Consider the following 14794-nt stretch of genomic DNA (forward strand, 5'->3'; position numbering starts at 1 on the left):
TAAAAGGATCGACTGGGTGTCCCTAAAGTCAATCCACTTCCTTTTCAGGCAGATGTGAAGCCATCAGCATTTGGCTCAGTTAAGGCTTTGCATTTTTGATAAGCATATTATTTGCTTACTCACGGCTAGCCAATTGACATTGGAGCAGGCGTTCGTGCAAAGTCAGTGGAAGTCAGGGCTGTACTGGAAGTCAGCAGCCATGCGGCGGATATCTTTGGAAAATGATAAAGCTTTTTACCAACTTCGGGTTGTTGAGCAACCTAATCAGTGTGAAAACTGGACCTGTTTAATTGAACACAAAGCCGATGTGCTCACAGGAAGCCGTGACTTAATTCTGTTGTGGATGTCCCCTCTGTCGCCGCCCAAGCGGTGAGGAATGTTTATGTCATTTAAAACCATTTATATTTGCCTGCACAGTTTAACAAAAGACGACAGTCAATTCATTTGACATTTTTTCCCTACGCGGAAGTTATTTCGAAACAACAACTTGGAAATCAACCTGTGCCCAGGGACATATTACGTTCCACTTTGTAGGTTTATCCATCTTCAAACAATGGAATACAAAATGATGCAAACAATTATTTTTATCAGTTATTTCAGTTTTCATAATGGGAAAACAATGATTTTCTCCCATAGGAAAAACGGAAGTGAATTGACTGTCTTTTTTTAACTGTACGGGCAAATAAAAACTGTTTGAAATAACATTAACACTTATGACTGCTCAGGCAGCGACAGTGGGGACAGACAACAGAATTAAGTCACGGCTTCCTGTGAGTATATCGGCTTTGTGTTCAATTAAACAGGCCAAGATTTCACGTCAATTCGTGAGTAAATTGAGATGACGTGCGATTTTGCTCATGCAAAATGCATGCCTCGCCTCAATTAAGATTGTGAAACAATCCTTGAGACAACTCATAACATCAGCATGCCGAGGACTTAAGTGTTTTGTTCAAGTGGGTGTTACCTTTTACGACGCAGTCATTTATCAGTACGGCGAATCCACACTGACACATACAGCATTTAAAAAAAAAAAAAAAAAAAGAGCACTAAATTGACTGCTCTTGCATAAAGGCCTTCGGTAGTGATTTGCACTCATTTGCCAATATGGAAGCCGCCTACCACTCGAGGCAACAGTTGGTAGAAATCATACATTGACAGAGACAAGATAAAAGCCGGGAGAAAGTGTCCTTGTTTATGGTGACTCGTCACTAGCCTTTTGCATCAACCAGATGAGAAATGTGATCCAGCCGCTCCCCCCCCGCTGACATCCACTGCTCTTATCCGTTAAATCGCCAATCTAATTAACTGCTTCAAATGTATCTGCTCGGCCGAATAAATAAAAGGAGCCTGTAGAAGACAGCCAAGGCGGTATGTGCTTGTGTGTGCCGCACCTGAAGCGGCGGCTTAGATAAATTAAACAGCATGCTTCATTTGAACTCCTCGACAGCAATATCCCCTTGCGACTACTCAGAAATTCTGTGAAGTTGAAAAAAATCTCCATCAAAACAAGCAATAAAACGACAACAAAAAGTTGGATGGGAGAAAAAAAAACAAGAAAAGGTCTTACTTCTCAAAGGGTGTGTCAAACTTTGTTTTCTGTTGTTTTAAAGAAACAAAGAGAATTGTATCACAGAGTACTGCTGATAAAAACTGAAGTGCTCTGACAGGTGGAAGTGAACACCGAACTTCTCTCGCCGTCAAGTTAATGTATCCTGTGAGGAGCCCATGAGAGTCAGAGTGCGCGTTTATTTAGTTTAAGGACAGAAACAGAAAATAAAAAATGCATGGTAGGAGTAAAATCAGTTGCTCAGGTTCAGTTCAAGAGGGCATATTATGTAAAATGTACTTTTTAATTGCTTGTTTGAGTCACTATAATACAATTACACAACCAAGTCAATCTTTCGTGAGCTGCCTCTTTTCGACAACGTGCCTGCGAGCAAACCGTTGTAAATGTTCCCGGATTGTGACGTAACAGTGTGGCTAATTTACATAATACCACCGCCACAGCATTTCCAAATGTCTCCGCCCATGACTTGGCAGCTTGGCTGGGTGAGGATCTTAACATTGTCAAGAGACAGCCACTGGACTATCTCTTCTTCAGATAAGAGTTTAATTTGTTCCATGACCAAGCTCGCCATTCAAATAATTCGTATCTCAAATCATCTTCCCCCACTGAAATGAATGGAAATGCCATTAATCCATTCCAGTCTGACCCCACCCACACACACACACACACACACACACACACACACACACAAAAGTGTTTTTTTTTTTTTTTTATTGAGCCAATACAGTAACGACATGGGTTTTTGTCACACTTTGCATCATTTCAAAGGCCATTGTGCTGCTGCCTGCCTTGGCCTCCTGGCCAAAGACAGACAGACAGACAGATCTACTGTACTAGTCTGTACAGTATAGATGTCCTCAGTTTGTCTCAGTTCCTCGCACAGCATAAAGAATATGACTGTGAGTACTGTTAAATGTACCGTTTGTTTACAAATATTGCTTACAGTGGTATATATTAGATTCCAATGACGTGTTAGCATTATGCTAGCAGGCTAAAGGCTCAGCTATGTGGTTGTTTTAAACACATGTCATTCTCTTTGTTTTATGTTTAGTGTGACAGAAAACTTCAAGCCTCTTTTTTGAAGAACTGTTCAATATTTGTCATTTGTAATGCTTATTGTGAAGTGAGTTGAGTTTATTGCCACCATACACCGATTGTATTTTTGCCTGCAAGTCAAAAAAACAAAACATAAGTCGGGTCACTTGTATCTCAAGGCACAACTGTAGTCGCTTAGTTTTTCATAGTATGTTGTTTATTTTCATGGGGTTGGTGAGAATAAATGCAGAATGATTTTAGGAGTGTTGGAAAGGCACACAGCTGTATCTCAACTTCATTCTTTAGACAACAAATTAGTCGAAATTGAAAACAACAGGTTGAAATCCAAGTAGTGCTCTCTATTTTCCGGCAATTGGTTCAGGACCCTATGAATCAACAATCACGTCCACACAATTGAATCAAGTTGTGGTTAGAGTTTTGCATGGACAGAACTGCTATGAAAAAAAAACTAAAGTGAAAACAATCTAGGTGAACAAATTCAATCCACTGCCTCCTGCCAGTGGGATGTACAATAATTACACTCAGGTGATTGTGTTTTGTTTTGTCCATTTTATGGACATATTTAAATCAATGATTAGGAAAGGCCTCGAGAAGGACGCACCCTTATCGTGCGCCACTTCTACATTTTTGGTGCCATGGCAATGAGATGAAAGTCGTCCATCCATCCATTGCCTTCCGCTTATCTGAGGTCAGGTCGCGGGGGCAGCAGCCTCAGCAGGGAAGCCCAGACTTTCCTCTCCCCAGCCACTTCCTCCAGCTCTTCCGAGGGGATCCCGAGGCGTTCCCAGGCAAGCCGAGAGACGTAGTCTCTCCAGCGTGTCCTGGGTCGTCCCCGGGGTCTCCTCCCGGTGGGACGTGCCCGGAACACCTCACCGGGGAGGCGTCCGGGACACATTACTTTGGTCAATAACATCGGCTTGGCCTGTTTTACATTCCATTACGACGAGGACGCACGGCGGGTTGCTTCGTCACGGTCGGAGATGAGTATAAAGGGACGCCGGAGCCCGAAGGGAGTCCTCTCGCAGGTAAATGAGCACTTTATGAGCGGGGGATTAGCGCAAAGCCCACACACGCACGCACGCACGCAAGTAAGTTGCATCAGCAGGGCTTTCGGGCGTGTGCTCATCCGTCCTCCAAGCATTGAGCCAAGCTCCAAATTACAGCTGTACACGCCTGCAATCCTAAACTTATATTGCCATCATGCACTTAACCCTTACATACTGTTAATTTTCCACGCACACATACAGTAGAATGTTCTGGGTCATTTCAGAATATCCTCATGATAATTCTCTATCTCAAATAGGGCCGTCACTATCAAATCTTTTTAGAATCGTTTCTCCTATTGACTATTGGTCGACTAATCGGATAATAACTGCCACTATTAATTTGTTATTTGTTTGTTTGTTATTACTACTAACATGCATTTTACTGTTATTTAGGAAGGATGGATTTTAATCCTTAAACTGCATATGTTAGGAATGGTTCTGGGATGAACTTTTTTGGGGGGGGTCCCGAGCTTTGAGGCAGAAATTTTTCGTCGACTTATTTTAAGTCGATTTAGTAGAGTCCCCCATAAATGTACAATGACAAGAAGTGCATGTTTCTGCGAACCTGTGCAAATGTGGTAGAAACACAGACAGCTCAAACTCCCCCGTGAACACTGACACATAAAAACACACATAATGTACACACGTAACTTGGACTCTTTTACTGTTTTGAGATTCCCCCATGACCTTTGAAACACCAATAGCTGCATGTTTCTGCAAATCTGCAAACCTGTGCATATATGGCGGAAACAGACAGTTTTCAGGACTGTTTCAAGCTTCCTCACACTCAAAAAATGAAAAAAATAAAACACACATCTATGGAATGTGACCCAGTAACGTCTCAGTGTATATACAAAGCTTTTATCACCTGTACACAAGTATGACATTTTTAGATATTTAGATTTTTGTGTATTTTGGGTCCAATTTCAGGGTAAAAGAATGACTTTTTGTGCATTTGTATTGCTGTCAAATGGCATAACAGGTCAAATTTTTACCTGAACAGTATGTAAGGGTTAAAGTCGTTGCTTATTTTCTTTCAGTTTTCCTTTTCATTCCGTCAGCATGAACAAGCTTCCCTGACTCAACCCTGCCCCCTCATTAAGCTCTGCTAATGCTAATACCTCCAGGACACACACACCTGTGCCATTTAGACATCAGCATTTCCCATGAACACAGAGCTCCCCCTCTCAAGAGCACACGTTAGTGATCCATCACGCGGGCGACACGCTCGTCAGCCGCATGCAGACAGCTCGCTATCCAAAGAATAGGTTAAGGATAATGAGTAATGGGTGTGTGTGAAATGGAGGGGAGGGGATGGAAGACAGAAGACCGACTTGAGTCTGTCATGTCCGCCCCGAGCATCAATGATCCTTGTCTTGCACACATATGACGCCGTATAACACCATCTGCACACATGCTCGCTGGCCTGTGCGGAAGGTAGCGACACCCAAGTGGGGGAGTTTGGTGCAAAAGGAGTGTAAGGAGTCCAGCCAATGCAAAGAGAGAACCATTCAAACACTGGGGGAGCAGTCACTTTAGATCCACTTCCTCCAAGTTCAGTTTGGTACGGTAAGGGTCCCAAAATACATCCCACAATTCAGCACTCTTTCTTGGCATACTGCAAATTTTCCAGATGTCAACAGTGTTGGATAGGGCCGTTCTTGGCTAACTGCGAGCCAGTCTGGGCGTCGGTTGAAGCATCCATCCATCCATCCATCCATCCATCCATCCCTTTTCTGAGCCGCTTATCCTCACAAGGGTCGCGGGAGTGCTGAAGCCTATCCCAGCTATCTCCGTCCGGGCAGCAGGCGAGGCACACGATTGAGAGTGCACCGGCGGAATTGTCTATCCTTGACCACTTGTTGGGGCATTACAATGTGCTCTTACTACTGGTGGTGGGCCATACTAACTTAGCAAACGATGTTAACATGACCTTGTGTCAGCAATTTTAGACATGTTGTTGTGTAAGCCAGGTCTGTTTTGCAGTAGACTTCTATTTTTTGAATGCAAAATTATCCCAACCTTTGAACATTCCTGTTTTACGCACTAATTCCTCCTTATTAACTTATTTCTACACAGTGCGGTGAGTGTCTGCTGTAACATTAGTCCGTGTGAAAAAATGATTCCCGTGAAAGCTTCAAGGCTGAGATTTTACTTCGACCTTTTTTTTGGGTAATTGAATTGTTTAAGGCTAGTGAGTACTAATTTAGCCTTGTTGCGTGAACTGATGAAGCCTGCTTGGATGAGAGCCAAAATGTTTTCTCAGACAACCAGAACAGTCTAGTTCAATGCCCCGAGAATGAAACAACCTGGATGAACAAGGATAATCACATGCTTGAATCATTTGAGTTATTTGATCAATCGTTGCAGCCCTAGACTGTCAGAGGTGTAACAGGGGCCACTTGCGTATCAGGGGATCGCTAAAATCCGTGACAAATGTGTGAAGTTAACACCCAAGACTAACTGCTCACACCCCTTTGTGCTGAAAGCAATAGTCCCAGTCCCGTGCATCGAATTTTCTGAATAAGGAACATTGCAACCGTGTGAACCCGGGAATGCCCAACTCCTGTGATTTCTGTCACTTAACATCCAGTCCCAACAAGCGGTGCAGTACAATTCAATTTGGAACTGTACACATTCTTTAGCATTTCTCTTGTCTCACAAAACACCCAACACATACCATCCCGCGATTCAATACTCTTTCATTGGGGTCGAGTTTGATGTACTTGTGTATAAGGGAAACAGTCCTGCTGCTATGGTGTCAAACTTGCTTTGCCAAGACACCCGCGGTAGAAACGCAAGCCAGCCATCAGGGTGAGGCATTCCGAACCGGACCCACATGAACCCAACTGGTGGAAACGTGGCTGTCGGGGCTCTGTTGGCTACATACCATTGGGGCTTTCCTCGTCGATGGTCACTATCGTAGCGGGGGGGCCGGGCCGGGACAGCTTACACTCTGTCAAGGCAGGAAGAAAACTCAGATTTACTCATTGCAAATTATTAAGTGGAAACAGTAAACATGGAAAACAAGCTCTTTCAGTACACCCCCAAAAGTGTTGGTTTTCACGTAATCACAGTCCATTACTTTTCATATCAAATCTTACTCAATGCTAACGCTTATAGGCTACAGTACGTTGTGTTAAAGAAACATTATGCACAGTATAGTATGGTGTCAGTACAGTGGAACCTCCGCAGTAGGTCATACAATTTGGAATTCAATTGGAAATTTCGCTCAAGTCGCAAAACATAGCATTTGGTGAATGCTAGACATCAGTTCATAGCTTTTTCTTTGGATTTAAAAAAATATATATATTTAATCCAACAAATGGAACAGCCTCGACAAGGGGTGATATGAGAAGTAGAATGAGAAAAGAAAATGCAGCATAATTAAGAGCAAGAGGCAGAGAAGGTCCCAAACTGAACTCCAGTAATACTCGTTCTTACAGAGTAGAGCGAGCAGAAGCCCGTGAGAATTGTTGCATGCTTTGTTTGTAGTATGTGTTGCTCCTCTGTGTGTGTTTATGTCGTTTGAAGGTTTAGAAATACCGTAACATAAATGCTCATTTCCGTTAGCCCGACTATGCCGTTTTTTTCATTATATGTTAACTGCTAGCTAGTGCACTTTCCTTAAACAAAATTATATGGTTTGGTTGAACATTTTAGTGTTTAAGTGTCTTTTGTTGAATGCTCTGTTTGTATGGGTTGCTGCTCCGTGTGTATTCAAGTAGAATTTATTTGAAGGTGTATAATTACCGTAACATCTTTGCAAATTTCTGTCAGCCCACCTACAGCGTTTCGTATTACAGGTTAGCATGAAGCTAAAAACTTTTATTAGAGGAAATTGCATTTTGGTTGAACATTTTGGTGAATACACTACAAAGACAAGATATTTAATGTTCAAACTGATAAACTTTATTTTTTTAAGCAAATAATCATTAACTTAGAATTTTGTGGCTGCAAAACGTTCCAAAAAAGATGGGACAGGGTCATGCTTACCACTATGTTACATCACCTTTTCCTTTAACAACATTCAATAAACGTTTGGGAACTGAGGACACTAATTGTTGAAGCTTTGTAGGTGGAATTCTTTCCCATTCTTGCTTGATGTACAACTTCAGCTGTTCAACAGTCCGGGGTCTCCGTTGTCGTGTTTTACGCTTCATAATTCGCCACACATTTTCAATGGGAGACAGGTCTGGACTCCAGGCAGGCCAGTCTCGCACCCGTACTCTTTTACTACGAAGCCACGCTGATGTAACACATGCAGAATGTGGTTTGGCATTGTCTTGCTGAAATAAGCAGGGGCGTCCAGGAAAAAGACGTTGCTTGGATGGCAGCATATGTTTCTCCAAAACCTGTACGTACCTTTCAGCATTAATGGTGCCTTCACAGATGTGTAAGTTACCCATGCCATTGGCACTAACACAGTCCCATACCATCACAGATGCTGGCTTTTAAACTTTGCGTCCATAACATTCCGGATGGTTCTTTTGCTCTTTGGCCGGGACATCCACAATTTCCAAAAACAATTTGAAATGTGGACTCGTCGGACCACAGAACACATTTCCACTTTACATCGGTCCATCTTAGATGAGCTCGGGCCCAGAGAAGCCGGCGGCGTTTCTGGGTGTTGTTGATAAATGGTTTTTGCTGTGCATAGTAGAGTTTCAAGTTGCACTTACGGATTTAGCGCCGAACTGTATTTACTGACATTGGTTTTCTGAAGTGTTCCTCAGCCCATGTGGTGGCAATTATTTCTGCAGATTCTCTGAACCTTTTGATGATATTATGGACCGTAGATGATTAAATCCCTACATTTCTTTCAATTGAGGAACATTGTCAAACTGTTCGACTATTTTCTCACGCACTTGTTCACAAAGAGGTGAACCTCGCCCCATCTTTGCTTGTGAATGACTGAGCGATTGAGGGAGGCTCCTTTTCTACCCAATCATGGCACCCACCTGTTCTCAATTATCCTGTTCACCTGTGGGCTGTTCCAAACAGGTGTTTGATGAGCATTCCTCAACTTTCTCAGTCTTGTTTGCCACCTGTCCCGGCTTTTTTGGAACGTGTCGCAGCCATAAAATTCTAAGTTAATGATTATTTGCTAAATACAATTAAGTTTATCAGTTTGAACATTAAATGTAAATATAGGTTGAACATGATTTGTAAATCATGGTTTCATTTATGTTTAACACAACGTCCCAACTTCATTGGAATTGGGGTTTTAGTTCTCTTTAGTTTGATGTGTCAGTTTTACAGTAAACTTCAACTGGGAGTGACAATAAGCAGCTTGACACAAGCATGCTTTACATTCTTTAACTGTACGAGCAAGGGAGTCATCTTAGTTTCCTCAGAGTGATGCTATATAATTTCTTGACAATGAGCGATCGAGAACAGGCGCCTGTTTTACAAAATTTAAGACTGTTTTGATGAGTTTAAATGCATTCAAAGAGTGTGGAAGTGGTAAAATGTTAGTTTTTTTTTCTGGTCTCTCCATATGGAGAACGTTCACGGTGAGCCTGGAATGCATCAGCAACATTAATCAACATCCCGGAATGGATTGTATTCGACATGGGAGGTTCAACTGTATATTTAAAAAAAAAAAAAAAAAAAAAAAGACAAAACAGACATATTCATTATAGTAAGGGGGTAACAAAACAGGTGACAGATTATTATTTTTTTCTTTATTATTATTATTATTTTTTTTTAAATAGCAGGTGGCAGGGACAGCGTGACAGTGAAAGCAGACAAGCAGGGCGGTCGAAGCGGTGGCAAAATACACAGCGTCGCAGATGGAGGTCACGTCGGGCGAGATGCGACGAGCTCACGGGACGCAGGTAATGAGAGAGGGCGCCAGATGGGCCAGCAGGGAGGTAAGCCGATAAAGGGGGAAAGGTTGTCTTTCAGTGGGGGGTTGATGACACGGCGAGGAAAATAAAACAACAGCCCTCTTACCCTCGTATTGCCAGTCTGAAGAGGTTAGTAGAGCCAGAGAGAAACAGAGCAGAAGCATGAAAGAAAAGGGTGAAACAGTCGGGGGGGGAAAAAAATATCATTATAAAGCTGAGCACTTATTAGAGCACTGAAAAAGGAGGCGAGACATCGGAGAAATGCATTATGGGATCACATTTACTTCTGCTGCCAGGCTGATATTAGCCCGCGCGAGATAGAGGCTGCATTATAAATATGAATCAATTCAAACACTGAAGCTCACTCAGTAATTGATGTTCCTTTTGGGAGTGTGTGTGTGTGTGTGTGTGGTGGGGTGGGGGTGGTGGGCACAGTGCAAGCTCTTTCTCTAGCAGGGAAACTTTTTCCTATCAGGATAAAACATCGAACATCAATTTTCTAGAGAACATGTACTCATGAGGGTCTCGGGTGGGCTGGAGCCTATCCCAGCTGACTTTGGGCGAGAGGTGGGGTACACCTCAGTGAACACAGTGAACCCCTATTGATCGTTCCGAACCCACTTGCAATACTGTAGGTAGGAAAAACTGTAATATAGATTGATCATATAAATATATGTTTTTTAAAGTTTTACCCCTCATTTATGCTTTAAACACACTTAAAATTATTAAACACACTTTTTCAACACATTGTAAACATTTTAAAAGAAAAACCAAATTACAAGCATAAAATATACTGGATAGAAAATACCGTATGTATTGTAGTGTGTACATGCATGTGCCTTTAAGAGGCGGGGCCTGCATTATCAAGTGAGTGCCTGGGCATGAGCTGTGGCCGACAGCAGCTCCTGGCATTCAATAAAGAGCTCAAAAGTGCATCGGTGTGACTGTGGCTCTTCTTTCCCACAGAACCTCCGCATATTTGCTGTTGGGCTTTTGCGAATTCACCTATTTGCAAATTTTTGAGGGACCTATTATTTATTTGTTATCTGCAAAAATAAATAAATAAATAATAATTAAAAAAATAAACAAATAAAAACACCTTTTGTGTTTTTATGCTCAGGCCAAAGCAATCAAAACATTACTTTGACAGCATTACTTTGGCACCATGTTGTAGCATTTTGGTTTCAAAGAACTATGTTGAAGCAAGTGGAGGAGTTTCATTTAGATGAAATTAGTGTTTTGCTGCAATGTCGTTGCGTCGCGGTATCAAGGAATTAATGTATATTGGAGTAGAGGTGTTTCACTCAGACAAAAATAGTACTTTTTGCCATCTTGTGGCTTTTTAGTATAAAGGAACTATGTTGAAATGAGTTGAGGAGTTTCATTAAGACAAAATAGTGCTTTGCTGCCATATTGTTGCATTTTGGTGCTACGAAACCATGTCAAAGTGAGGTGAGGAGCTTCAGTTAGACAAAAACAGTGCTTGGCCACAATCTTGTTGCATCTTGGTGTCAAGGAACTATGTTGAAGTGAGTTGAGGCATTTCATTGAGACAAAAATAGTACTTTGCTGCCATCTTGTTGCCTCTGGGTGTGAAAGAATTCTGTTCAAGTGAGTTGAGGAGTGCTTTACCCCAATCAGTGCTTTACCACAATCTTGTGACGTCTACAGGTGACCCTTTTGAGAGGAGGGCGTCAATTACTCCGATTTTCGCGATTCACGGCAGGGCTCGGTTCCTATCCACCTCAAATAGATTAAGTTTACTTTGCTGTTAAAACAAAATCTTTTAAATGAGAGAACGCTGTATTTCCACTACCATATAATCAATGGCCAATTTCGAGTCTTCAGTGAACCCAACATGCATGTTTGTGTATAGGGCAGACATGCTAACCACTCTGTCACCATGCTGCCAACAATGTTTATTACATATTTTGAGCATTTGGGCCATTTTGAGGAATCGAATCCCTTGCAACATGCTGTCAGACGGGGTCTCCTCTTACACGATAGTGTGTCATCAGAGAGGCCAAGGCAGTCAAGCAGCGAGTCAGTGACACCGCGTTGAGTCACAGTCTAAGGTTTCGCACCGGCCTGCTGTCGCGCAACAACCGCGCACCTGTTGCAGGTGCAAGAGCGTGCTGCGCTGTCACATGAAATATGCATGCCGAGCGTATTTTGATCAAGAGCTAGGCCGTGCTGTTGGCGGACAGACACGCACGGCACTTAGCCATCAAACGGCAATAAAACACAGTCAAACAACTTTTTTTTTCACGCATGACTGATTAGGTGCATCTAAATTCTGCTTCAGCGCACTCGCTCCACTTTCTTGGTTTAATAACCGCACGGCTAATTCCTCAAGCACACCCCACCTGGGGTTTCATAAAATAATTAGGCAACCTGCTCCCATCTGCGGAAATGAAAGCGGAAGCGAGTCTCCCATAATAGGTGCAAATTGAACCGACTAAGTAGATAACGGTCGTTGCCGACTGAGGAATAAACAAGAGGCTGCATCAAAACATAAGTATGCAAATGTGTCCTGAGAATAGTCTCTGTGAGGTAGACTGAGTGAGGGAGCACTAATGTGAGGAGAGAAGGAAAAGTTACTTTGCGCGTGTGTGTGAGAGTTTGTGTCGGAAATATTGATGCAAAGTTAATGTGAAAGCAATCATATACTTCAAACACGGCCTTGGCTATATGACATGGACCGTTTCTAATATCTGTTTATAAAAAGCAGTCATCTGTTCATTCGTCCAGCCATCCAACAATGTGATTGCCCCCTCTAAAAATAACTATATAGCACGAATAGAATATGTTGATAATGTGCAATGGCATCATGTATACAGTATGTATTTGCCATGGCAACATTCAATCCCTGTTATAGTGACATCTCATGTTGTGTTAAGATGAGCGAGACAGTTAACTATCCATCCATCCATCATCCACTCCTCTCACTAAAAACAATAAGTATCCCTCTAAAAAGACATTTTTAAACTGCTGATAACGTGATAAAAGTCGAGTCGAAGTCGATTCATCAATGACAAAGTCGCTGATATTTCTTCCGGAAACTGTAGCTGTCCCCGACCTTTCCTGTGCCACGAATGGGTTTCTCGTAAAAATATATTCCGACGGACCTGCATAGAAAAACAAATAAAAACAAACGATTCCAAATATAACTAACCACTACGCTGAATGTAGCTCTGTCAAGTCATTTTTGGTGGTCTTTACTGTCGGTGGAGCAGCCAGGGCACCTACCCTGTTGTCTTCGCATTTGCATGAGAGCGAACATTCTTGTTCAGTCTTGTGTGGTGCTTTTTCCAACTTTACTACCTACTAACATGATCAGGCAGTCATTATTTCCAGATTTTTGTGAGCATGCACATTTATTGGCTTGGCTTCCAAGCACATTGCCGTTTATTTGTGTTCACCACCGTGGCTTAAAATAAATGGAAATATTATTCAGCAGAGCTGAGACAGGGCAGTAATTTGGCTCAGCATCAGATTGTAAAGCTTCATATGCACACATACATATGATGTGCATATGATGCTTTTGAGCCATGTGAAAAAATACAAAAAACAAAACAAAACAAAACATTTTCATTTCTAAAATTCCATTTCATTTCATTGATGTGTAATTGCTGATAGGGAGCTTTATCACAAGGAAATAACTGTTATAAGATGCAAATCGAAACATTTAACTTAATTTAGTTTGCACCCTAAGAATTGTAAGGCTTTACTTGTAAAAAATAATGGCCACCTTTGTCACAAAACATAACATTAATGGATGTGAGCAATAAATTTGTAGACTCCTGGAAATCAAATCTAAATATATTTCCCTCAAAGACCGTGCCATTCGATAAAAATGCATTATTTACCAATCCATTAAAAATATAAATATATATATATACACACACACACACACACACACACACACACTAGTTAGTCTGCGAACTCCCTGTATAGTTTACACTATAGACTAATGTAGAGTGTGTAAGTTGCGACATTTTGGGACCATTTTAAACCATTAATACAAAAAACTAGTGAAGCCCTCACAAGGTAGTCTGTGGACCACATCCGGAGCAACAAGGCAGTGGAACGATGACTTCTGCTCAGTGACATTTATTTGCTGTTTTTTTCTTCAAAACGAAAACTTTCCTCCCGCCCTCGCCATTCAATTGCCTGTTCTTTCCTGTGGCTTCAACTGGAAAAAAATAAAAATAACATTTCAGCAAGCGATAAATGAAAACCCTTCCCCCAGGGGAGTACTGAAGTTAAAGAACAACAAAGTTAACAAGTGATGTTGTCCACGAGGGACATTGTTTCAATCAATCATGCACAGCACTGCAAAAAAAAAAATAGAATAAAAAACAAAAAAAACAACTTTGAATTGAAAACATCTCCAGTTCATTAACCTTCCGGGGCTCTTTGCTGCCCATTTGTCTCCACCTCGCTTACGTACTTTTTTGAAATATTTTAGCTGTGTTAATACAAATGTAATGAGATTTCCCCAGTTTAGGGATTTTTGTCTGATGTTTCTCATTTTCAATTTCAACTCTTTAAATATAGAAATAATATACTGTTTACATCACATTTTGGGGTCTATTGTGGCCACGTTTGAACAATGGAACTACATTTTATTTCCTTGAATCATGCAATTTGGATAAAATGGGTTACATTCTAAACTCATGATGTCCATTTTTGGACGAGGGCGTAAAAGAAGCAGAAATTCCACAAACAAGCTGAAAGGACAGTCAAATTGAACAAAGCCTGAGGTTTACGAAATGGTGTTAATAATAAGCCATCTACAACACCAGCTAATTGTGAGGCAGAGAAAAAAACAGCGATGACCAGGATGATTAACTGCCAACTCATTATATACGGTAAAGAGCCATAAATGTCCATATGCAGCCGGAAACACCTCTGCCCTTTCATATCAACACAGCATCACGTCGAGTGGAAATATTTCATACCGGAAAGCATTTCAGAGGATACCGACAGGATCCAGTTAATAAGATGTCAAAGGTGGGAAATAATTCAAGGGAAATTATTGAAATTTGTCTGTTGGACTTCGAGGAAATCGTACAGACTGAAGTGGGAAGGGTCCAGACAGACATGGGCCTGGCAGAGGAGAGCCAGGCGGGCTGCCGGTGTGCAGACGGCGGGTCAGAGCAAACGAGCAATGTGTGTTACGTATATTGAGGGCGGGGGGCTGTGTAATCATAGCCTCATACTGCAAAGTACTCACGTTATTCCAGGTACACTCCATTAGTCTTATTGGC

At 41.7% G+C, this 14794-nt stretch overlaps 1 protein-coding gene across 8 annotated transcripts in view; it reads right to left on the reverse strand.

The window, feature by feature from the left end:
• The window catches only part of LOC133485627 (protocadherin-15-like), a 215984-nt gene that overhangs the window by 127392 nt on the left and 73798 nt on the right, over positions 1-14794 (reverse strand). For 5 of the 8 annotated variants that reach the window (XM_061789632.1, XM_061789625.1, XM_061789624.1 and 2 more), the window contains 2 exons: positions 9628-9642; positions 6560-6625 (listed from right to left, as the gene is read on the reverse strand). In XM_061789632.1, the coding sequence (XP_061645616.1) occupies positions 6560-6625; positions 9628-9642 (81 nt within the window). The remainder of the gene's footprint in view (positions 1-6559; positions 6626-9627; positions 9643-14794) is intronic. The other 3 variants (XM_061789631.1, XM_061789630.1, XM_061789628.1) reach the window with 1 other exon arrangement.

Source organism: Phyllopteryx taeniolatus, chromosome 11, assembly GCF_024500385.1.
Source record: "Phyllopteryx taeniolatus isolate TA_2022b chromosome 11, UOR_Ptae_1.2, whole genome shotgun sequence".
Classification (NCBI taxonomy): Eukaryota; Metazoa; Chordata; class Actinopteri; order Syngnathiformes; family Syngnathidae; genus Phyllopteryx; species Phyllopteryx taeniolatus.